Source organism: Magallana gigas, chromosome 2 (genome assembly GCF_963853765.1).
Source record: "Magallana gigas chromosome 2, xbMagGiga1.1, whole genome shotgun sequence".
Lineage (NCBI taxonomy): Eukaryota > Metazoa > Mollusca > Bivalvia > Ostreida > Ostreidae > Magallana > Magallana gigas.
In genome coordinates this window covers 50,428,733-50,455,758 of record NC_088854.1, presented here as the reverse complement: position 1 = coordinate 50,455,758, position 27,026 = coordinate 50,428,733, and the positions used below count along the sequence as shown (strand labels likewise).

The following is a 27,026-nucleotide window of genomic DNA, read 5'->3' as shown; positions in this document are numbered from 1 at the left end:
AAAAAAAAATCTTGGACATTATAGTTGATTGAGAAAGGGCATTATATTGCCAATGTTTAACACGGGGGCACGTGAATTTTATTTTTATTTGTGCCTGTATTGGGGGGGGGGGGTGTGCAAACTTTTATCCGAAATATGGGCAGACACCCCCTCCCCTCAAAAAGAACAATAGACATTCTTCAAAACATCAAAATCCTAATCCGTTGGGTGGGGTGGGTACCTTAAACTTCTATTCATTTTGTATATATGAATGAATACAGTAATTTCCTAGCGTGACGTTTTTTTTACCTGCTCCTGAAAAAGTGGGGAGACTCCTATTCTCTTTTGAGAAGTGGACAGGCATAGCCTACATCCACGTAGGCTATGCCTGTCCACTTCTCAAAAGAGAATAGGGAGACTCCATCTAACTCATTTTCAAACTTTAAAAGTTATATGTAAATTTAAGAAAAAATGCCAGAAAAGTTACTTCCAAACTGATGTTACGTGCTTGCATATCTCTCCCCACATTCGATCAAGTTATCTAGTACAAAAAACATACTTGCCCGGATCCACCATCTCGGAATTATTTGGTTTTATAGTTTACATTTGCCGGAAGTTGTAAAAATGTTGCAGACAATGGTAATGATCACAATATTTTCATTCATTTCATTTTAATTTCTCGTTTAAACAAGACGATATTTGCATAATTTGATTATATATGCAAAAGCCCAATGCTATGGTATATTTGCTCAAGTAGTTAAACCAGTGAAAGTTGTAGATTATTTCAATTTTTAGCCGATATCACCTGAGTTGACATCAACCATGTCAACAATGATTGTAAACTCTTAAAAGCGTATCATACCAATTCATGGTTTTAAACTTAATCTAGACCGTTGTCAAATCACTTCACACTCTACTTTATAGAATTGTATTTAAACACTAACAGGTCCAGCACAATCACCACACTTGTCTAAATTAAGCTACATAGCTTGATTTTTCTACACTGATACTTTAAAAATACAAATTTACCTACCTGAAGGGCTTAGGAGGTTTAATTGACTACCTTTTTGAAAATCTGCATTTCATGTAAAACAGACAAAAATCGTAAGGAACTTTTTTACTGTAGTTTTAGAAAAGCAACTCTGAACAAAAATAGTTAAAACATAGCTGTACGTTTTAACTACTTTTTTTTGTAGGATGTTGATGGTCGGATGGGAATGGTTGATAGCATTCTCTCAGAAAACAAGGACAAGTGGTTAGAATCTATGATGTGAGTATTGGTGATGAAGTACCAAGTGTTTTATTACACTGTCACAGTATACTATGACCACAGTCAGTTGTGTCCTTCAAAGTCAATCAGTATAAATCTGAGCAAAACCAAAAATTATATCGATAATGAACAAATGACATCAAAGTACTTTTACATAACACCTCACTTTTTATCTAATGTACAATAATCTGGTAGCAATAATTTACAAACCAAGCGTCACCTATACAAATCTGTTTAAAAGAATGAAAAAATCATTTAATTTTAATGAAAACTTTTTATAGAATTAGAAAAAATTTTTAGCAATAAGATCAGGAACTAAAAAAAATGATTTTGTTATTACTGTTTTTTTGTTCTTCTTGATTTACAGACAAGTAAAGAATAGAGTTATTGGCAACAACAAACAAAAGGATGAAATAATTCATCAAGGAGTCATTCCTAGGTAAATGTTTTCTTCTTTGGATTTGTTGCATATTTATAAACGCAGCACTGTTAAGGCTTACTATGAAAATATCAGCGGATTTAAACGTTCATAAAACAATGCATCTTTTATTACAAAATATTTATGTAGAGCGGCACGTCTTTTAACCCCAAGGAACCCCAAGGAAACCCCAAGGAACCCCAAGGAAACCCCAAGGAACCCCAAGGAAACCCCAATGACAGAAATAAATAACTATTGATACCCAAGGGGGTCTCATTAGAGTGCAAGGGTCACCCCTTACCCTTGGTACCCCAATTATACCCCAAGGAACCCCAAAGATAACCTAATAATACAGATTTATAACTCCTGATACACCATAGAACCCCAAGGAACCTCAAGGATACCCTAATAATACAAATTTTAAACTCTTGGTACCCCTGGGGACTCACTGGTATTCCAGACACACCTCTAAGAACCACAGGGAACCCCAGGGATATCCCAAGGAACTCGAAGAATATCCTAATAATACAGAATCATAACTCTTGATACTCCATAGAACCCCAAGGATACCCTAATAATACAAATTTAAAACTCTTATTAACCCTGAGGACTCATTGGTATTCCAGATACACCTCTAGGAATCCCAGGGAACCCCATGGATATCCCAAGGAACTCCAAGAATACCCTTATAATACAGAATCATAACTCTTAATACTCCATAGAACCCCAAGGATACCCTAATACATTGTAATACAAATGTAAAACTCTTGATAACCCTGGGGACTCATTGGTATTCCAGATACACCTCTAAGAATCCCAGGGAACCCCAGGGATATCCCAAGGAACTCCAAGAATACCCTAATAATACAGAATTATAAATCTTGATACTCCATAGAACCCCAAGGATACCGTAATACGTTGTAATACAAATTTAAAACTCTTGATAACCCTGGGGACTCATTGGTATTCCAGATACACCTGTAAGAATCCCAGGGAACCCCAGGGATATCCCAAAGAACTCCAAGAATACCCTAAAAATACAGATTCGTAACTCTTGATACACCACAGAACCCCAAGGATACCTCAAGGAACTTAAAGGATAACTTAATAATACAAATTTAAATTCTTGATACCCGTAGGGACTCATTGGTATCTCAGACAAAACCCACGGATACCCCAAGGAACTCTAGGGATACTCTTATACATGTATTGGTTATATAAATTTTATAAGTCTTGATATCCTATGGAACTCCAAGGATACACTATATCTCTTGATACTTTTTGGGTCACTTTGATATCCTAGACAAATCACAAGGTATCCCAAGGAACCCCATGGGTACCCCAAGAAACCTAAAGGATACCCTAATAGTACTCTAATAGTAATAATACAGATACCCCATTGTTATCCCTGACACACCCTATGGATACCTCAAGGAACTCCAAGGATACCCAGTAATATAACTTTTGATACCCAAATGAACCCCAAGGATACCCTAATAACACAATTTTATATCTCTGGATACACCCTCGGGGCTTTTTGATATCCCATGCAGACACCATTAGGTATCCCATGGAACCCCATGGATACCCCAAGGAACTGAAAGGATACCCTTATAATACAGATTCATAAAACTTGATACCCCATAGAACCCAATGGAACCCCAAGGATATAGCCTAATAATTCAAATTAAAAATTCTTGATACCATTGGGGACTCATTGGTATTCCAGACACGCCTCTAAAAACCTCTATAAACCCTAGGGAACCCCACAGAAATCCCAAGGAACTCCAAAAGATACCCTAATCATACAGATTTATAACTCTTGATACACCATACAACCCCAAGGATACCCTAATATGTAATACTTTAAAACACATTTGGTCTAGCCGAAAAAATTTTGTCTATAAATTTGTTTCGGACTTGTGATATTGCATTACATTCTAAAATATAATGAAATTCATCGGCTATACGTTTTTTGTAACAGAGAGGACAAAATCTTTCATTTAATGGGATACCTTCCCATCTTCCCACTTCAACTGGTAGATGGTGATTTGAAGTACGAAAGAACTATATATATGTTATGAGTTAAATTTGGCCCCCATTATTCGCAATTTTTTAAAGTGTTTCAGGTACAATAATATGTTATGTTATATTTTAGAAGAGTTGATGTAAAATTTATTTTTCACCTATTTTTTTTATTTTTTTGCACTCACTGGCAGAAAATGACGTCAGAAGTGACGCTATTTCAATCAAAATCAGTCAAAAATTTACATTTTTCTTATCTTTTTATGAATGGGAAATATAGAGGGCATGCTTGAACAGGGAAAAAATTTTTGTCACTTATTAGCCTTGGCAAGATACATCTATGATTCAAATATTTTGTTTGTTCAAGCATGCTCTCTATTTTTTCTGAAAGAAAAACTGCTTGAAAACAAGCTGTTTTATCATGTTTATGCTAAAAATGCAAAAATGGCAGGAAAAGGTTGTCTTTAAGATGTCATATTTCTAAATTCTGGGCAGTTGAATCAAAATGAACATTATGTTAAAACATCACATTTATATTTGTACAAAGAAAAATGATGATGTTCATTTTAGGGGGCCATTTTAGGCCCATATCATATATAGGGTGATTTAACCATGCATCGGACACATACCTTGGATCGGACAACTTTGTTTATAAATATACAAATAAATGTGCATGCGCTCATGTGTTGTTTCGTATATTCCTGAATTAAAACAAATGAACTTTATCATTATTAAGAATTTGACAGTCACATTGTCAAAGAAATAGCAATATAGACAACGTAAAATGACATCAAATACGCCATTATTGAAAATTTAGTTACGAAAATTTTACACTAAAGCATTATTTGAATGTTGTGTGTTTGATTGTGAATTAGTGAAAATGCACTCTCTGCGTAAATTAATTAGAAAGAAGTAAGTTTTGAAACAAAATTTGATTAAAATAAGTCCAAGAAATTTGAACAATTAATGTCAAGGTCATTATTGCACCATATGTTCATTTCACCATGGATCGGACACAAATTAACCATGCATCGGACAGTTTTCATTGCATGATTTCTTCTAATAATATGGATATTATGTGCCCATTCCTTGTGATATACTTTAATTGTGAAGTAAAATAAAAATTTAAGAAATAATTGATACAAACATTTTCCTCAAACCTCTTAAAAATCGAATTTTACGGACACAGCCTTTTTAGTCCAAAGTGCCTGTAGGAGCTGGCACGATAAAGAACCCCTTATGATAAATATTCCTTTAAACAGAAGCACTAGTCTAAATTCCTATATGTAAATTTGAGGATATAGATTAAAAGATATATGAATAGCAATTGAATAAATTAATATTTCCGAACCTTTGTATTTTTGCATTAAAACCTGAAAATGTTATTTTTAATCTCTATTGCACTTCTATAGCTGTCCGATGCTTGGTAAATATTGTCCGATCCATGGTGAAATAGTTCAACACTTCATTAATTTGCTTTATTTTCTACATTTTTAACAATTTCACAATTTTTTCTCCAATAATTAAGCAAGGGGAAAACCTGTAACTTTTAAAACAAGTTTTATTTATATTTGGACGATATTTGATGCATGAACAAAGGGAAAATTCCAAAGGTGTCCGATGCATGGTGAAATCACCCTATAGTCCTTTTACAAGAATTTTTCTGAATTTCATGGGTAAAATATTGAAATAGTTCCATCAGTCTGAAAATGTAGTCCTAAATGTACATGTTGTTGAGCATTTAATTCTTTTATATCATAACCACTATAGCCAAATTGTATGATGTACGTGATAATTCCCCTGCATTTCTTATAAAATTAACATTTATAGTTTTTTTCATTATTAAAATCAACAGCCCAAAACTTGAACCATATAATGTTTATTTTTTCAAGGTTCTTGATAAGGGACATAGAAGGGGTAGTAATGTCATAGTTTTCCTTCTCCTCAAAAGAATGAATATTGAGTAATTTTACATGAAATAAAAATTAGCTTGTACGATCAATCATGATAGAACAAACCCCTTTTAATTATCAAAATTTACTTCTATTACAAGTATCTACCTGGTAATTAATTTTTTTAACTTTATTTTAAACATAATCTAAAAAAACTGCCTGTTATTTTTTTTTTTATTAAAAATTTGCTTCAGGTCAATAATTGAACAGACTATAATTTACCTGTAATTAATTTCCTTTGTTCTTTGAAACCCTTACCTGAGCACCATTCCCACTTAGCTAAAATCAGTCACCCATAAAAATTTCAGAATTATAGCAAAATACAAGGGTTGTCTACCAATAAACAAGGAGATGTAGGTGTAGGTAAATATATTGCAACAGTGATGGTGAAGCCATTGTGTATACATGTAAAGGGTTATGTTGGCCCTTTAATCCCTGTCCAAGAGCTACCACCAATATACAACGGGTGTCTACCTGCAATTAACAGGTATTTTGGTGCCTCTCAGGTGAACATTCTGCACGTATCAACATTCTGGGTCAATCCATTGTGTTGTACCCACGAAGGGGAGATAGCCCCACTCCACACTTCCATGATCACTTCTCAAAAGTACTCCAATAAGGGTAACACCCCCTATGTCAACAGTAAAACAAGTTTGGGTCTTTGTAACTGAACAATATCTTTCTCCACTTCATTTGAAAATTTCACCGAAGAAACATTGTCATATTAAGTGTTCATATGAATGGTTCGCTGGAAGAATTGCAGACTTCCTTGTGGTGACATAAAATTTAGTGCCCTATTTCATGAATTTGATATAATTTGTTACTGATTCAATATTGGCTGATCATCAGTTGGTAAGAGACAACAAATTCTGCCAATTAACGGTACTCGATTATGATTTTCAACCGATTTGACAACACTAATTGTTAAATTCATCCAAAGTGAACAGATATTGGAGAAACATTATTTTTATCATACCAGTATGTATTGGGGTATCACAAGTGTTCCTTGGGTTGCCCAGATGTTTTTATGATATTCCATTGAGTAATTGGGTATAATTGGGTATTAATTAGTAATATGTTTTACAGTACAACCATTGGGGTGGTTATTAAATTCTATCAATTGGGTACCTTGCAATTGGGGTTCCTACAGGTATCCTTGGGGTACCAATAGTTGACCTTTGGACTCCAATGAGTATCCTGGGGTATCAATAGTTATCAATTTTTACAATTGGGGTATCCTTGGGGTATCAGGAGTGACCCTTTGATTTTTAATGAGACCGGCCTTGGTCATCAAATTTACTTTCCACTATTGACTTTATTTGAGGTATCTATGGGGTTCTCAAGGGTATCCTTAATGGGTTCTCATTGGTATACTTGGGTTTCATTTGGGTTCTTTGGGGTACTTATCACTTTAAATACATATGTATAACAGTAATTTATTTACAAATTAATGTATCCGATGATATTTTTTTCATTTAATTGTTTTAATGAAAAACCAACAAAATGACAATAATCCCACCCTTTGCAGTAAATGGAAATACCGGTAGCCAAGCAATGTTCTTCTGTTGATAAAACTTTGAATATCTTTCTAATAAGAGTCTTAACAGATGCAGTTAGTTGTTTCAAATTTTCCTCACAATTTTTGCTATGGCCTATGGTACAATGGAACTCCATATCAGAAAATTGATCCCATAGGACTTTATATATGATTTTCTTTGACAGGCTTTTTAAATTTAATAAACTCCCAAAACATTACCATAATTACCATACTATGTAAAAATATGTAAGAAAGAAAATTCAAATATTACAAACAATTTTAAAATTGCAGAAACACTACAATCATATCAGTAATTTTAATAAATCTAATTTAAATTAGATTCCCTATAGGGTCACTTCATCAATTTACTTGCATGACTAATAAATTTAAACAACTTCTAAAAATAGTTCACTTCTTTATTTTAATAATGATATTATTTATTTCCTTTTAAATTAGCCTCAAAGCCACTGCCCATTTTACAGATTATCAATTTTCCATACACACATGCTCCATCTAAACCATGGCTCAGATAATGGCCCCCTTGGGACAAATGAATTCAGCCAGCTCCTAAGAATTTATCATTGACAAACAAAAATTCTGCATTGTCAGTTGATAGAATACTTATAAAAGATAAATTTAGTTAACGCATAAAGACAAAAAACCTCCATTTGAATGTATTTTATATAAATATATTTTAGGGTGTTTTAATGCTATAAATTAATAAAATCTGTAAGGATTACCTCCCTTACTTTTCAACATCAGTGAACAATATATAGAATGAGGAAAATGAAAACTGTCATAAAATCATTAAATCTTGTCTGATCCTAAAAAAATTACAGGTGCACATCTTCAGATGGTGATCAACATATGTACAAATTTTCAGACTGTTTCATGCAGTAGTAAAAAATTCTATAGGGGGGACAAAGTTGCATCTACAGAGAGACGGACAGACGGACGGACAGGGTGAAACCAATATACCCCCTTAAACTTCATTTGTGGGGGTATAGGGGTATAATGAGTCTCCTGGGGTATCACTAGTTACTAATTTCTATTATTGGGGTTACTTGGGGTTCTAATGAGTATACTTGGGGTTCCTTGGGGTATCCTTGGGGTACTACGAGGTGACCCTTGGATTCAAATGAGACCCCTTGGGTATAAATAGTTATTAATTTCTATCACTGGGGTACCTTTGGGTGAGCCTTTGATTCGAATGAGACCCCTGGGGTATCACTGGTTAATAACTTTATCATTTGGGTTCCATGGGGTTCTTACGGGTTTCCTTGGGGTTCCTTGGGGTACTAAGAGGTGACCCTTGAAGTCCAATAAGACCCCTTGGGTATTAAAATTTATTAATTTTTGTCATTGGGGTTCCTTGGGGTTTCCTTGGGGTTCCTTGGGGTTCCTTGGGGTTAAAAGACGCATGTAAAGTTATTTCATCATGATATAAATGTGACATTAAATGAAACAGTATAGTAAATGCTACTTTGTATGACACTTAGTGTGGTTCCCTGAATTGATAGTCACATGACATTTGTTGATAATTCTCCCAAATGGAGGTCATAAACAAATTTCAATATTACAAGGGCATACCATTATTTGAATTAAGAATTTAAATAATAATTAAATTCTACTTTTCTTGTAGTTTCTGAAAAGTGCTGCTGCTTTGTATAGAGTTCATCTTTTATTAGAATAAATACAGGTGAAACTCGATGGCTCGAACTTCGATCTTTCGAAGTTCTTGATCTCTCGAAGTGAAATCATGGTCCCGATTTTTCTCTCTTTATAACTAGTAAGTAAATTTACTCTTGATCTCTCGAACTCCGATCTCTCGAAGTTCTTGATCTCTCGAAGTAAGACCTGGGTCCTGTTATACGTATTCCATTGTTTTTCACTCTTGATAACTCAAAGTGGTGTCTGTGTACACACGCTACAATCAAGCGTGTAATTATGGCTCCACTTATACCTTACCTGGATAGTCTACTGAAGGCATATGACTAGCATGGTTTCTCTTTTCATTTACTGCTATTGTTTATTTTTTTTGGTGCAAGAAAAACACGTTTTCACACTACAATAATAATATGTTTTCTTTAGATTAATAATCTTGAAATGTATGAAATATGTGTGTATGTGGATTTATGTGTAAACAAAAAAAAATAAAAATTAAGCATTCCCTTAATTCATATCCAAAACATCGTAATGATCTGTTTAGCATATGCCCTTGTAAAAAGCGGATTTAGATAGGCTCCCTGGTATCAAACACCTATATCTTGTACTTCAAACACTCTAGAAAAGAAATGATACACGCTCTAAAAAATGATCACATGCCGAATCAAAACAAGCATAATAGATAGGATTTAATGGTATTATCATTGTTTTAAGATTATGCTCTGTTAATTTATAAAATGCATTTTTTTGTGTTAAAAAATTGATTGATCCGCCTCTCTCTACACAAAATATGTGTCAAAATTTACAGTATGACGTCACATCGACAAGTGCACCGCGATCAGTCAGTTGTTTATATTTATCGTTGTTGGACTTATTTGACTACAAATTTGCACGCATAGGTAATTTTTAATGTAGTTTGATGTTTTTGTCCCCATAGCAATCGGAAATTACTTTAGTTATTAGCATTTTGTGTTCCCTCTAATTGACTAAATAGCTGGTGTGTTTTTCCACTAGGCTGTTGCAGTGGATCATTGATGAAGATATTCCAGTGGAGCTACGCACTGAATCAGCCATTGTTCTTGGCAGTCTAGCAAAGGGTACGACAGAAAACATCAACTGTCTGGTGGATTCTGGTTGTGTTGCCGTCCTTCTGAAGGGTATTGAAACTTACAGTCATATTTAAAAGAGGAATTTCTGTGCAGTGTAAATCATACATCCTTCCTGTTTATTCTGGCTTAGAGCTTGAGAGATTATGTAGAAAAATAATGTGCTAAAATGTCTCTATTACAATAAGTGAACTGACTGTAACCTTCATAATTTTCTTCATTTGAGAAGATCTACCTTTAATTTGTATCAGGCTCTGGACCAATAATTCAGAGACATAGGTCTCATAAAATATGAATGAACTATCAATTGTTTCTATAATGTTTTATATCATTCTGTAAATAATCAAACTAATTATTTTACAATTTTTTACAGGGTTATCTAGCAACAATATCAAGTTTATTGAGGCCTGCCTAAGATGCCTAAGGACCATATTTCTAAGTGAGAATTCTCCTCTGGAGCAAATTTATCAGGTTTGTTTTATTTTTTATCAGATTTCTTTAATTTCATATCAGTTCCAATGACTGTTTTTAATATATTATTGTGAAAGAACTGAGTAGTCAGTACCTTACAACTAGCAAGTATGAATGGCTTTTGTATAGGTATATGAATACCTGTATAGATTGGTTTATGTACATTTTATATTTGTCAATACCAGGACCACACTGTCATACCTCATCTCATCAATATCCTGTCCAAGTCATTCTGTACCCAGGAGTGCATCACAACAATATTCAGCAACTGCTGTAAAGTAAGTCGTTGCAAACAAGTAATGTCTTCTATTAACTCAATTCTTTGATTAGAATAACTGGAATGTGTCTTTTTAAAGTGGAAGTCTGAGATTCTTAATTTGTGTTGTAGACAGCAGATCATCAGAATGCTTTAAGCAGGAATGGAGCCATTGCTGCACTAGCCCCACTTCTCTGTTCTTCAAGTTACAAGGTTCATTGTTCATTATTTGTATATACGGAAGCCCATTTAGGACCTATCAAAAAATATTTTTTAATTTGATATAACGAATTCTTGAATTTGTTAAAACGAATTTAAATCGTTATAACGAATTGTTGAATCCGTTATAACGAATTAAATTTGTTATAACAAATTTTAGGAATTCGTTACAACGAATTTAATCTGTTATAACAAATTCGCTGAATTTGTTATTTCAAATTTTTAAATCTGTTTTAACAAATTAAATTTGAAATAACAAATTCTTGAATTCGTTATAACAAATTAAATTTGAAATATCGAATTCTTGAATTCGTTATTTCAAAGTTTTAATTCGTAAATTCAGTTTTTTAAACTCGGTTATAACATATTTTCACCCACTTTGTGCTAACAAATTTCATGTTTTGGGGAACAAATTAAACGGGGCGGACTTCATTTGTCCCTTATCGGCGTACGACGAAATGCACCGATCAATTGATCGGCGTTAAACGGCGAATTGGTATTAAATGAAGTAAATGTAACCATGGTTACAGATGTAACAATTCCAAAAGACACCTTACTTTATCAGCTTTGCTAGAATCCTACATATATAGCAACAAAATATTTAAAAACTGTTATATATGTAGCAATGCAGTTTCACCAAAAATACAATATTTACAGATTTGTTTCGACGGGTTTCTGTGCAAAATTCCAAACATTTTTTTAATTAATGCTATCAATCAATAAGCATGCTGATTTTTTAACATATATCTGCATTTTTTCATCTCATTACATCACTAAACCGTGAGATTACGCCATACTTAAAAAAAATACCGGCCTGGAATAGAATTGATTTAAGAATAAGGAATCATTCTTTGAGTATTACAAGTCTCAGGTGATTTTGGCCGGGACGTGTTCAAATCAAATAAAGCTCGACGGGATTTATGATAGATATGACCACGCTCTGACCGAAATTATCAACTCATAATATTCAAAGAATGATTCCTTATTACTTTAATACTTATATTTATATTATTTCCAATTTCTACACTTTAAAACAACATTCTAAAACCACTGTTTTTAATGAATGACACATGCTATGTATTATGACGCAGCGCAGCCAATACTGTTTTTCGGTTATGCTGTATGACACGCCCATTTTGTGTCGTTCGTTTTTTTTAATGAAATTATTGGGCTGGGTTATCACAGTAAAGGACACTTAAGAATATAAATATAATATTTTATATGATGTAGCCAGGCATTATAACCAGAATGTGCGCATGCGTGAACCAACTTTCCATCAGAACGATGTATAGAATAGGCTATTTTTATGGCGTCGAGCGAAGCTCGAAAGCCATCTAGGGATCGTACGTCCGGAAGTTACATTTTTAGGAGCCAAACAACTCAAATGAGTGCAAAGTTTTCGTATGTGTTTGAAGAAAAATAGATGACATACTTCAATTTCGAGCAGAACTGTACGTCAACAAAACAAGTTTGCAGATTCGAAATGGTTGCCGTCTTTAAAAATGTTCACATTTTATTGAAAACAATATGTCTCGGTTTCAGCGGATGAATACACTAGCACCGAGACACATGCGATAGCTGGGCTTACATACTCAATTTGGTTATGAAATGTACTAGCCTGCAAAATAGATTATTTTGTATCCATATCGAAAATTGACAATGCACAAATGTTTGATCTTGTAGAAACAAAACTTCCTAATCGAGCGATAAGTACATCTACAAACAAAAGTTATTTTAAACCAACTAGTGAACTACTTTCACTTTGTAAACAACGTGAATGGGTGCTTTCTTTTATCTACCCCTGATCTTTTCGGCCCGTGTCATTTGGATCCTTGTGAATTTTAGATGAAATTGATAATGAGAGACAGAGTGGTTATCAGCAGTATACAATATTTAAGATTAACCACAATAATAATTTTAATATTTATTTTCATATAAAATAGAGAAAAAAAATCTAAAAAATTTTTAACTCCTAAGATAATTCTATAAACTTAAGGTGGCTCGACACACCAAAGCATTATTTGATGGATCGATGAAGAATCATTTTTGAGAAATGATTATACAAAAATGACACCTATATCGGCCTCTGATCATTTTATATGAATTTTTTTTGTATTTTTTGATAGAAACCGGAAACATCGTTTTAGCTGCGAACAAGATATATTAGAGCTAAAAATTTGTTATCAATTAATGCACAATACAATTATCTATAAATATATATCAAAAAAGGCCAGATAAACTTTGAAATATTTTTGTAAAAAAAATATTTATGAAAATGAAAAAAAAGAATTGTAGATATTTTTTAAATCTATGGATAAAAACTGCAGATAAACTGTTACTCGCATTTAACAATTGCTGTACAATCATATTTCAACAAGAAATTGAAACCAAATAGTAAAATTAAAGAAAAAATGGAAAATTTTAAAATCGAACCGATCCCGATTGTAATTAAACTGATCCCGAACAAAATCACATAAAGTTAGAATGAATCAGAATTTTGCAGATATTTCAGGTTGTTTAGCTGTAAAATGGTTTCGTCATTTACTAACTTTATAATTTATATCAATTACTTAGAAAAAAACTGCAGTTTATTTGTAAAATTTCAATTTTAAAATAATTCTGATCGGGATCAGGTTTTTTTCAATCGGGATCGGTTAAAATTTGATAAATAGCAATTTTTCCAAAATTTCGCATTTTCATTTCAATTTCTTTGTAAAATATCATTGTTTAGTAAATAGTTTATGTGACTATATGTTATTTTTAAAATTTTATCCATAGATTAAAAAGATATTAAAGAATTACAATTTTGATTTTCAGAAATATTTTTTTAATTAAAAAATTAAACACTTGACCAAACAATCTTTGGCATGAATTTATTTATAATTATATTACACATTAATTGACAACAAGTTTAAAGCTCTAATATATTCTGTTTGTCTGCCAAACAGTTTTTCCTATTTCACTGAAAAAATACAAAAAAATTCGTATAAAATAACTGAAAGCCGATATTGATTTCTGTTTTGTGGAATCATGTTTCAAAAAAGATTCTCTATCGATCCATAAAATAAAATTTTGATGTGTCGAGGAACCTTAAATTTTCAATTGAAATTCAAAACTTTTTAAGAATTAGGTGAGCAAATTTGTAATGAGTTGTAATTTTATTAGTTATGTGATAAATAACATTTTCTATTTTTAATTTTTTTTTTTATTTTCGATAATTTATGAAAAAAAATACCAGCTTTTGAACTTGGTCATTTTTTTTGGCAAAATATTGCATATAGGGTACCCTCATTGTACGGATAAGTCCTCCTACAGTTTTCAAAATAGGAAGTTGTTCTTTTGCAGATCAATTATACATATATCAGAGGTATGCATACTGCTAGGATTTTGATTTTCGATAATTTATGAAAAAAATACCAGCTTTTGAACTTGGTCATTTTTTGGCAAAATATTGCATATAGGGTACCCTCATTGTACGGATAAGTCCTCCTACAGTTTTCAAAATAGGAAGTTGTTCTTTTGCAGATCAATTATACATATATCAGAGGTATGCATACTGCTAGGATTTTGATTTTCGATAATTTATGAAAAAAATACCAGCTTTTGAACTTGGTCATTTTTTGGCAAAATATTGCATATAGGGTACCCTCAATGTACGGATAAGTCCTCCTACAGTTTTCAAAATAGGAAGTTGTTCTTTTGCAGATCAATTATACGTATATCAGAGGTATGCATACTGCTAGGATTTTGATTTTCGATAATTTATGAAAAAAATACCAGCTTTTGAACTTTGTCATTTTTTGGCAAAATATTGCATATAGGGTACCCTCATTGTACGGATAACTCCTCCTACAGTTCTCAAGATAGGAATTTTTCTTTTGCAGATCAGTTATACATATATCAGAGGTGTGCTTATTGCTAGGAGTTTGGTTACTGATAATTTATGAAAAAAAATTGCTTGGATTTTGGTTACTGATAATTTATGAAAAAAAATCAAAAAATTTAGTCATTTTTGGGCAAAGTATTGCATATAGCGTACCCTCATTGTACGGATAGCTCCTCTTACAGTTTTCAAGATAAGAAGTTGTTCTTTTGCAAATCAATTATACATATATCAGAGGTGTGCATATTGCTAGGATTTTGATTACTGATAATTTGTGAAAAAAATACCAGCTTTTGAAGTTAGTCAATTTTTAGCAAAATATTGCATATAGAGTAACCTCATTGTACAGATAACTTTTCCTACAGTTTTATAGATAAAAAGTTGTTCTTTTTGCAGATTAATTGTACATGTATCAGAGGTGTGAATGTTTCTAGGATTTTTATTTCTGATTATTTATGAAAAAAATACCAGCTTTTGAACTAAGTCTTTTTAGCAAAATATTGCATATGGGGTACTTTATTTCACTGGATATGGGTTGACATGGATTATGGTTACAGTTCTCATATAAAAAGAAAACCCGGTTAGCTGTCACATTGACAGCTTTTCACTTGTTAAAAAAATTATTTAGGTTTTTACTCTTCAAATTAACTTTAACTCGACGCCATTGTGGCCCTTCAGGCCTTTGATTTGTAGTTGATTTTAATCAACTCTCCTATGCAGTTACTCAGGCAAACCGAAAGTGAAACAGTGTTTGGACCTAAGTACAAATCAACATTGCTGACAACATTTAGTTCTAATCGATAAATTCGATGTAATAAGTTCTTAAGCATTGTTTTTCAAGGAAACTTATTTAAAGATACCTTGTAAATAGTTAGCTTTTAAATAGTACAAACAATTTAGATAATTTTTGAAGTCATACATTTTATATATTCCTACGCCAGAGCTCGTTCAACCAGACGCTCGGCTGTCTCCGTAAATATCCGACAAGCAGAGAGTCTCTCTTGCTTGTCGGTGATTAACGGATACAGCTGAGTGTCTGGTTGAACAAGACTAGAGTTCAATTTTGCTTGGATCCATACAATTTCTTATAACTATTCCGATTACTGATACTTAGTTTGATAGAATAGATCTTTGAATATTATACAACATGATTCATATTGAGTTTTCACGAAATTCCTGTGGAAGAATTCATATTATTAAAAATGTGCGTAATTCAAATACATATAGGAAAGTACTTGCCATGCAAAATAACATATCATTGATTTTAAAATAAATAATAATTGATAAAATCAACTCCCATCAGTTCTTCAGTACTTTGATTTTATATAGTACAACCAGGCACTATAACCAGGATGTACGCATGCGTGTACCGACTTTTCGGTATACGTTTGGGAGGAAATTCGAAAGCTGTTTGGAGGAACTTCGAACCGATATTCGCGCAATTAAAAACGTATAGGAAAGTTCGAAATTTACATTATAAATGTTCATTAGAAGAGATAGGAATGGTGTGTACATTAGATATACACCAAAATGTTGTATAAATATTAGTATTTGAGAGAACAAAAAGAGCAATGTTACAGGAAAACAACAGGCACTTAGCATCGGAGGGGGAGGGGTGTGTGGAGTGGAGCAGGGGCAGGGGGACGAGCTAGACTACCCCCTTCAGCACATGCTTTCTCGCAGCAAACATTTTTCTTAAACTTACATATAAAAGGTGAATTAACAAGGAGTCCCCCCCCCCCCCCCCCCCCCCCCAATGTTTTGGGACCAGGTAAAAACTGGATTGAAAGGCAGGAATTAAACTGTAGAATTGAAGTTAAAGGTACGACTTACTCCATACCCCCACGGATTAGGATTTTTAAATGTTTTAATAGCATAGTGTATGTATCACTAGGGTAAGTGTTCGTATCACCAGGGTCTGTATACCCATAACCAGCTGGGTCAGTATTACGATTATCAGGATGTCTATATCTAACACCAGGGTCAGTGTACGTATCACCAGGGTCTGCGTGCCCATCATCTGGGTCTGCATACAAAAAACCCGGGTCAGTGTTCGTATCATCAGGGTCAGTGAACTGGTATGTATCACTAGGGTCAGTGTTCGTATCACCAGGGTCTGTATACCCATAACCTGGGTCAATATTACGATTATCAGGATGTCTATATCTATTACAGGGTCAGTGTACGTATCACCAGGGTCTGTGTGCCTATCACCAAGTAATTAGAATCCATCATCAGGGTCTTAATGCATATCACCAAGGTCAGTGTTCTTATCACCAGGGTCTGCTCATTACCAGGGTCTCAAAACCTATATTGTTATAGGTATTGAGACCCAGGTGATGGGTATACTGGCTCTGGTTACGCGTATACATGTACACACTCTTGTAAATGGGTACACTAACCTTGGTTATAGGTAAACTTACCCTGGTGATGGGTATACTGATTCTGGATATGGGTATACATACGCTAGTGATGTGAAATCTAGCCCTATTAATACTAGTATACAGACCCCGGTGATAGGCATATAGACCCTGGTGAAACGTTTACTGACCCTGGTGATAGGCATTGAGACCCTGGTGATGGTACGTGGATTTCTGGCTATGGGTAATCAGACCCTGGTGATGAGCACAAAGACACACTGGCCCTCGGGATAAGTATTGAGACCCTGGTGTCCTGGTGATGGGTTTACTGAATCTGGTTATGCGTATAGAGACCCTGTTGATACGTACATCGACTCTGGTAGTACCTACTCTGACCCTGGTAATATGTACTCTGACCCTTGTGATGGGTATACAGACCCTGGTTTGGACACACAGACCTACATGGGGTCGGTGTTCTGACTACCCCTACCCCTCCCTAATACCCCACCCCACTGAAACAAAGAAAAACAAAATAAATTATCCCTCTCCTCCTAACCTTGAATTTTTTTTATATTGAATATAAGCGTAGGTGTTTATAGAACCTGGTGAATGGTATATTGTATGAGATACAGTAATATTGGTTTATATATAAACCCAATTCTTTTTTACTGGTATATGTAAGGAAACTGTGATATTTTGTTTAGGCAGGTGACATCGTAAACAAGTGAAAAGAGGGGGGGGGGGTGGGATGGGAGAATCGCCAAAGAATTCTTAACATGCAAAGAAAAAGTCTTTAAAAAACTCGAGAATCGTACACCGTGGGGGTAGCTATAGAAATGCTAAGTTTACCTCAAACTTAAATTTCAATGTTTATTTCCTCCCAGTCACTTTCAATTTTTTACATGCTCCGAAAATGCTAGGAAAGGGGGGCAACTGCATGGGGACAGGCCTCTCCCTGCCACCCCCACCAGCCCACCCGTTTAAAGCTACGTGTCTATTGTTTTCCTGTAACATTGCCTTTATTGTCCTCGCAAACATTTAATTAACTTTTTTTTAGTGTAAACCAAAGGTACATAACATTCCTATCACGTTTAATGACCATATGATATAAAAGTCGCGGTGTTTTTTGTTTTTTGGCACTTATCATCAGTTCGAAGTTTCTCCAAGAAGCTATCGAATTTCCTCCAAAACGTTTACCAATCCCGATGGAAAGTTGGTTCACGCATGCGCACGTCGTGGTTATAATGCCTGGCTATGTCATATAAAATATCATATTTATATTTTTCAAGTGTCCTTTACTGTGATAACATTACAAATCACTTTGAAACCAATGGCCCAATTCTTTCATAAAAAATGAGCGACACAAAATACTACAGCATAACCGAAAAACGGTATTTGCTGCAATAACACATGAAATGTGCTATGCATGAAAAAAACCCCAGTGGTTTTGAAATGTTGTTTTGAAGTGTAGAAATTGGAAATAAAATATAATTAAAAGCAAAAAAGCATCATTCTTTGAATATTATGAGGTGATAATTTCGGTCGGAGCGTGCATATCAAATCTATCATAACTCCCTTCAAGCTTTATACAATTTGAACACGCTCCGTCCAAAATAAATATGAATAATGAACATAAATCTGCCATTGCAAGCGTTTAAAGATATCCTATTCATCGGTAAAAGGCGATTAGAATAGCAAATTTTAAAATCGTTTTAAAAGAAATCTGACTGTAAGAAAATAATTACGGATACAACTTTCTAAATTTACAATACCTAAAATAACTAGATACGTCAAAACATCAGACCTATATCAATCATATTTGCTGTAAACTTGAATATGTTTTGTATAGCTTTGTAAAGAAATTTCCCTAGTGTTGACCTCGTGACGTCACTGAAGCCTTGTTATCGCCTAATTTCATTTTCTCTTGATTAGATTTCTAAAAGAGGTAAAAATAGGCACTTTGAAGAGGCGTAACTCCCATTATTTTTGCATCGATTTCGATGCGGTTTTTGCATTAAATTCTGGTAAATAAATTCTATGACATAAGTTCGACATTGGCTGGGCTGCATGTACCCTTTTATAAATCAGCATGCTCAATAATAAATAGCATTGACTAAACTAATTTTGGGAATTTTGCGCAGAAACCCGATATCTGTATATCCTGCGTAATATTTTTGGTGAAAATGCGTTGCTACATATATAGCAGTTCTTAAATATTTTGTGTCTATCTATGTTGGAAATCTAGCAAAGCCGATAAAGTAAAGTGTCTTTCGGAATTGTTACATATGTTACCATGGTTACAGCAACAGCTGTGACAATATGTTCCTCCACTTTTGTTCTTACGCCAGTTTACTTCATTAATCATTTCGCCGTTTCGCCGTACGCCGATATGGGACAAATGAAGTCCGCCCCGTTTAATTTGTTCCAGAATACATGAAATTTGTTATCACAAATTGGGTGAGAATATGTTATAACCGATTTTAAAAAACCGAAATTACGAATTAAAACTTTGAAATAACGAATTAAAGAATTCGTTATTTCAAATTTAATTTGTTAAAACAGATTTAAAAATTTGAAATAACGAATTCAGCGAATTTGTTATAACAGATTAAATTCGTTATAACGAATTCCAAAAAATTTGTTATAACAAATTTAATTCGTTATAACGGATTCAACAATTCGTTATAACGATTTAAATTAGTTTTAACAAATTCAAGAATTCGTTATATCAAATTCAAAAATATTTTTTGATAGGTCCTAAATGGGCTTCCGTACGTATAAGATATTTCTCAAGAAGAATAATTAAAGTACCCTATTAAATATCATAGTACTTTAAAAGTTAAGCAACAGTGTCAATTACAAAATAGCATCAGCAGGGTATGAAAATTGTTTTCATTTATTAAACTTTATTTGACTGTTTGACTCATTGGTATAGGTTCAAATGCCAACATTGAAGTGCTTTGCTGTACTTTGTTATGAGAATGAGACTGTTTCTAAAGCTGCTGCTACAGGTATACATAGTTTAATTAGGAAACTGAATTTCACATTCATGTTCCATATACATTGTATTTATTTTGCAGTAATTTGATACAATGTATCAGATGTATGCTTTGGATATTTTCAGCAACATACAATGGAGAATCCATTCCAAACCTACTGTTACGTCTTCTCTCGAGGGACAAACCCTCAGAAATGCAAATGGCCGCCGCTAAGTGTTTGACTTACCTTTGTAGAGGTGGGGCCATTCCTACCCATTGTCCTACCATTCAGAACAAGGTATGACCCCGCACAATTTGTAGAGAGAGGCTTTTTCAATCTATTTACCGGTAACTTCCATACATATACCGGTAAAGCAAAGAATTCTCCATCATCTACTGTAATAGATCTTTGAATAAAAATTTTAGAACAATAGAGCTTATTTTTCACTAGAAATAAGTAGCACTTGAACTGTAGGATAAGTTGTTGTGGACAATTGAATAAAATTCTTTAAGTTCATTTAAAACTAATTGATTGAAACCTTGAAGAAGATATCCTTGAATAATGATGGTTATTTATGCTTCAACAGACTTTGTCTACACTGATCAGAATGTGTAAAAAGGATCGTACATTGGAGGAGAATGTGGAGGGGGCGGAGACATTGGCTTACTTGATAGAGGAGGACGCCAATCTACAGACCCTAGCATCCATTTCTGACCACATCATCAAAACATTAGCAGATTACCTGCGTTACACAAGTGTACAGCAAATCAATACTAGATCAACTAATAGAAAGGTAAATTAATCATGTATAACAACACCATATCTGTTAAGTTGACCTCCTTAGACTATTTATATTAATCCTGCAATTTCCGAGTGTTTTAATATATACTTTTTCAGGTTGTGAATTGGAGCAATGAACTAAAGCAGGCAGCATTCAGAGCATTTGCATCTCTGGGAGCTAATGATGAAGAAATCAGAAAGAAGGCAAGTGGATTTTCCTCTTTTGATAAAAAGAGTTATTTTTTATCGAATGCATGTCATTCAAGATATATTAAATTTCATGTGTTAAATTTTTTAAATCAGTTTTTTGCTATAATTGAAATTGTGTATTGTTTGGGAAATAATGCATTTGATTTGTGGAATATGAATAGATCATTGAGACAGAGAATTTGATGGAGCACATTGTGAATGGAATGAACTGCAGTGACCTTAAGGTTCAGATGGGAGCCGTGCGGTGTCTCCATAGCCTCTCGCGCTCCGTCCAGCAGCTCAGAACCACATTCCAGGACCACACAGTGTGGAAACCTCTTATGAATGTGAGTACAGAAAGATTCAACTGTAGTTATACACTGAATAACTGCAGTAATGGAAAAGTAGAAAAATTTGGTAGGTTAAATTTCATTGATTTTGTGAATGAAATTTGTGTATAGTTATATGTTTAGTGTGGTTATTTTTCAAACAAATTATACCTCTTATGCAACCCTATTAGATCTCAAAGGAATAAAATTTCTCGATTAAAATCTCTTGTGGTATGGTATATATACTGCATTAATCCCTTTGGAAAATATCTATACAAGGGTATATTATCATAACAAACAATGGCTTTTACATTCCAATAAAATAGAAAGTAATGGAATTTAAAGCATTTTTTTCTAACCACATTTTCACCGTCCCTTCACTACAATGTTTTTACCATTTTACAGTTAATGAACAATGGATCTAAAGAGTTGCTGCCAGTAGCATCATCGACTTTGTGCAACCTCCTGTTAGAATTCTCCCCTGGCAGAGAGGTGAGATCTCAAATACTTAGACCTATAGTTTGTTCCTATCATTTTCCTCATTTAGATTTCATTTTGCATTTTTAACCTACGGTATATGTGAAATGCATTTCATTGTCATGGTTCAGTATTTATGTTTCATAAAGTCATACCACATGTGCATATATTCTTTTCCTTGGCATTGAAACAAAATAAATCTGTCATAACCTTTGATAATGCTCTCCATTATTAGTCTGTTGTCATGGAAGAATAAGTCTGTTGTCAAGGAAGAATTCAGTCTTCCCTGAGTTGATGATCATTCACCTTTTCTTTACTAATGATACAGAGTAACTTAGCCTGACTCCTCGTTTCTTATGACAGAGACCCGCTAGTGAAAGTCCAAGGTTGTCTGTTAGTCAGAAAAACAAAGTAAGTGTATCGCTGTCTGTCTCCAGACCCAGCTAAGGAAGGGAATCATATGACATACTGTGAAATCACCCAGTCACTGGGAGGGTCAATTTTGTGGTACATGTATACTATAATGTTTCCAAATGAAGTTTATACGGGGATCTGGTTGACAAATGCATAGATTATAGAAGAACCAAAATTGACTGACCCACTCTAATGATTCTACAGTATTTTTTGATTTTCATTATTCACATGTAAAAATGTCCATGATTTCCATTTTCAGTTGCATTTTCATTAGCATGTGCTGTATGATTAGTTATATAATAGCTTATATGAAAGAATCTTTTATGAAATTATTTTTACTTAAATTTATAGTGTAAACAATGTGTGTTTATGGTTCCACTCTAGAACTGTAGTTGTTTGAGGTAGTCAGAGCATGTTAAGCACCCAGATAATTCTGGCTGATTGTATTATTGCATGCAATGTTGTATTTTCTATAGATGTACTTGTAGATGCCATGTTGTCATTTATCTCCCTTGAGTTTATAATATGTCATGGTGGCACTCTTTCTTTAACACTGCACATTTGCTTACTGGGTTTAGAAGCAACAACTTTTTATCTTGTCTGTTGTCATCACTATAACAACAAATGATTTGTTGATACAATTTGATACATTTATACATATATTATTGATCTTAATCCATTCGTTCCACTTCAACTAAAAATTAATGCTATAGTTGTACATGTATATACCAAAACACAATTAACTACATGTATTTGAAGTTACCAAATGTGCCCAATTTAGTTCCAGATTCCTTGATTTGAATACTTTATTTGCCAAATACATAACAGTAACCTTAAAAGACGTACAGCATGTTTTAATTCCCTGCATGTATTTTCTGCTCTCGTCTTATATCATTTCATAACAATTGTCATACTCAATTTCAAAACATGGATTGTATCTTGCTGCACTTTATATCTTTTCTGTAGCTGTGTGATTGACAGTTTCTCTTTGAATTTTGTCACAGGCATGTCTGGAAGCTGGGGCAATCAACATTCTCGCCAAACTCACCTCCCGGTCTGAAGGGGACCTTAGGTTAAATGGAATATGGGGATTAATGGTAAGTCAGTTCTATGAAACTTACTTCTGGAACTTGAATAATGGTACCTCAGTACTTCAGATGCTTCATCTGCCAATTTGAAGCATTCGGATGCTTTATTTTTGTAGCTCTGCGCAGATCTGTAGTTTTACTTAAGATTTTAGATTGACTGGCCATAGTGTAACCAGTGTTTTTATTTTACTGGCCTTTGAATTGATAACACCATCATCAGCTAAGTAAAGTGAAGGAGTTTGGTTTGTTAAAAGTTTGATAAGTTTAAAATCAGGGCAACTTTTTGTGCATCATAAACTGCAAGTTGTCTGTTTGTGAGGAACTGTAGCTCCTAGACCTGTCAATGAAAAATTCCTTGCAGAGCCACAAAGCTTTATTAACTTGAACAATTTAGTTTGGAATAAAGATATGTAGATTAAAGTGACACTGTATGTGTGTTATTAGAAGTTTCTACAAATGACTTGTCTTGTACATTGATGTGCATGAGGTGTATTTATTTTTGTTTGTGTGTAGAACATGGCCTTCCAAGCTGATTTGTCTGTGAAGATCCAGATAGTGGATGTAATTGGAACGGAGCAACTCTTCCGGCTGTTGTCAGATCCTGATCCAGCTGTTCTGATTAAAACCCTAGGCCTGATACGGAACTTGCTAGCGGGCAGAACGGTGATATTCTTTAGGACCATTCAGTGTATTTGCTTAACATCTAATTTAGATTAGTTTCCCTCTGTGTGAAATATTTCTTAACATACTGAATTTGTTTACCAGGATATTGATCATTTAATGAAGATTTACGGAAGTCAAATAATGCAAGCTGTTGTGTTCATCTTAGAGGGAGACCATGTGGTGGAAATCAAAGAACAGGTAAGACTGAATACCTGTCTGCATCACGTAATGCTGTCCTGAATGTTTTCATGGATTAATATACATGTACACTTTTGATGCCTCATTTGATAGACCCTTTGTATACTGACAAATGTGGCCGATGGAGACGAAGCCAAGGAATTTATAATGGGGAATGAAGATGTGCTGAAGAAACTCATGACTTATATGGTCAGTATTATAGAATTATATAATTTTTTAACCAATATTGATAAGTTTATTGATGATAAGCAATGCCATACCCAACATGCACAGTGGATGGATTTCAATATTATATTTTTTACCGGTTATAAATTTATCTTATTTTCTAATATTTGTATAAATAATCAGTTAATGTTTGTCACACGGAGGTAATACGTGTATACCGGTATTTCTTTTATATCTGCATGGATAACTTTGTTCATTTTCTCAAACCTAGCTGCATACCAATGTGAAACTACAGATAGCAGCCACATCCTGCATATCTAATCTGGTGTGGAATGAACAAGAAGGTAATGTCAACTATTACAAAAGATTGGATTTGTCAACAAATTGTTAACTGTTCTCTTAAAAAAACAACATGCTTAAAATACTAGCAATGTATGTCTGACATACTTTTTAGAGCATATTTAACAGAATTGAAGTTTTGAAAATTTTACATGTAAGCTTTGATTTTTGATAGACTTCAGAAAATTGGAACATTACCATATTTAAAAGTCACAATGGGTTTTATTGCCAAAAAAAAAATGAGTTTAAAATCAGTTGCTTTCAGAAATCTGTTTTGTTTCAGGGGCTTACAACAGACAAGCCAAGCTCCGAGACCTGGGTATACAGAAACTATTACAACAACTCCTCAGTGCAAATGATGCAGTGTTGTTTGACAAGTAAGAACAATAAAACCTGCATGTATTTATCAACTGATCCTTGTTCTTTGGCTAGTATGAGCAATCAGCTATTCCTAAAGCAATTCATTTGAACGGGTACAGCGTATGTGTATTTTATTTGTTTTAAACTGGACTTTTTTTTTTGGCAGAGTCAAAACAGCACTTCAGCAGTTTACGTGACAGAACTGGAGAAGCCTGAGAACGATTGGATCGCTGAAAGACAGTGTTTCACTGCTCAGTCAAGTTAATGCAAAACAGATCCACCGAGTGTATTGTATGTGATTCAAGAATATTCATGCAGTTTTTGTGAAACTGTTAAATTGAGTTGGGCTTCATAAACTCAAGGACCTGTGCAGTATTTATTGATGTCTACATTTATGTATGGAAGAAACAATACAAAAAAATACATTTCCGACGCTTATAACATGGGATAAACGAATGTAACCTTCACATGGAAATTTTAAATACTAACATGGAATTGTGCTATTATCAATCATGGTTACTAGAAGTGTTTTGTTTTAAGCATTCAACGTGTAAAAATTATATTGAAATTGTCAACTTCAATGATATAAGCTTTCCATTATATTTCCTATATATTTACGTGTGATCTTGCAACTTCGTGCAATTTTGTTGTAATATTTGGGATTTAATATGTATTGTTATACTTTGTTTGTTTAGAAAATACATGCATTATCAAATAACTGTGTATGTTCTTATTATTAAAAATAAATTGCTTCTCACTAAGTGAGGGAGCATTGGCATCTAGGGCTTGTTGACTTTTGGATGTATTGCATTAAAAAAAGCATTTACGTGTTAATGTAAATACAATGTATATGTAGTACATTGGTATTATAGAGAGCATGAATATTATCATAATTAAGACTGTTAACATACAGTATTAACAGCTTCTTGTCAAATGGGAGGCCTTTGCTGTCTAAAATGATAATTACAATTTAAAAATTGAGATGCTATAGTGACTCGAAATTAACAAAAGAGCAAACTTCATATATCATAGCTTTTAATCTAGAATTATCAGGTAGTTCATTGCAATTTAATATAGGATTACATATTGAGCAGAGCATTTACATATATACATGTAAAACAAAATTATTGAAACCGTATCATGTGAAAATAAAGAAAAAGAGAATTGGTATGAATGGATACAGTAAATACTTTGCAGTAATAATTTTTTTCGTGTTTAAAATTGGAGATATCCTAAAGATAAAATGTTATATAATGAATTTTCTTGGTATCTGACATTCTTACCTCGTACCAAACATGCAAAGTCTTGAAATGAACTGATATGCAAATTTGGGGGCTTTTTTTTTTTGAAAAATGAGCAGTGGTCTGGGGGAATACTTTTCTTGAATAGATAGAATAGACAATCACATTACATGTGTATTTACTATGTTTCTCACCATGATAATAAAGAAACTGCATCGTGTGATTATAGAAGACTACTATGTACTGTACCGGTATCGTAAACAAACGAAGTATTAATTTTCTCTCTCTCTCTCTCTCTCTCTCTCTCTCTCTCTCTCCGTTTTAGTTTGGTCTCTTCTTATAGATAGTTAAGATATATGACAAGACAAAAACGACATTAACGATTGATCACTGTCTCAACTCCTTCAAAAGTTGAAAGGTGAAAACGTTTTTCAACATTGATACAAATGGGGGTAGTTTAATTCTCCAAAAGTCGACGAAAATCGGGAATATCCAAAATGACTCCGCTCTTGGTCATCTTGACACGGATGCCATGCCCCATTAAATGCTTTCCTCAACATTCTCCATTATTTTTTTAAGCAACTTTAATTTGTATTTTCTGGGGTTGGTGCAGTTTTATATTTATACAATTCACACCAATTGTTTAATGATACAAAAACTTGT

At 33.6% G+C, this 27,026-nt stretch overlaps 1 protein-coding gene across 2 annotated transcripts; it reads left to right on the top strand.

Annotated features, from left to right (window-relative positions):
• The first annotated feature begins 541 nt into the window (after positions 1 to 541).
• LOC105329821 (armadillo repeat-containing protein 8) lies at positions 542 to 25,904 on the top strand. 2 transcript variants are annotated; one of them, XM_011431278.4, is made up of 21 exons: positions 542 to 618; positions 1,176 to 1,249; positions 1,617 to 1,688; positions 9,861 to 10,003; positions 10,326 to 10,423; positions 10,609 to 10,701; positions 10,812 to 10,892; positions 20,077 to 20,152; positions 20,266 to 20,417; positions 20,707 to 20,913; positions 21,018 to 21,104; positions 21,272 to 21,436; positions 21,824 to 21,910; positions 22,259 to 22,306; positions 23,314 to 23,406; positions 23,911 to 24,060; positions 24,163 to 24,258; positions 24,352 to 24,447; positions 24,695 to 24,767; positions 25,046 to 25,139; positions 25,289 to 25,904. In XM_011431278.4, the coding sequence occupies exons 1-21, from the start codon at positions 604 to 606 to the stop codon at positions 25,317 to 25,319; spliced, it is 2,031 nt and encodes a 676-aa protein (XP_011429580.1). In that variant the 5' UTR covers positions 542 to 603; the 3' UTR covers positions 25,320 to 25,904. The 2 variants fall into 2 exon arrangements, with proteins under 2 accessions (XP_011429580.1, XP_011429581.1); XM_011431279.4 differs by lacking the exon at positions 22,259 to 22,306.
• Positions 25,905 to 27,026: the final 1,122 nt, after the last annotated feature.

Excerpts from the sequence above, each read along its gene's own strand:
- LOC105329821 (XM_011431278.4), top strand. Across the intron at positions 10,893-20,076 it reads TCTGTTCTTCAAGTTACAAG|GTTCAAATGCCAACATTGAA; the intron begins GTTCATTGTTCA and ends TCATTGGTATAG. Across the intron at positions 20,418-20,706 it reads GTCCTACCATTCAGAACAAG|ACTTTGTCTACACTGATCAG; the intron begins GTATGACCCCGC and ends ATGCTTCAACAG.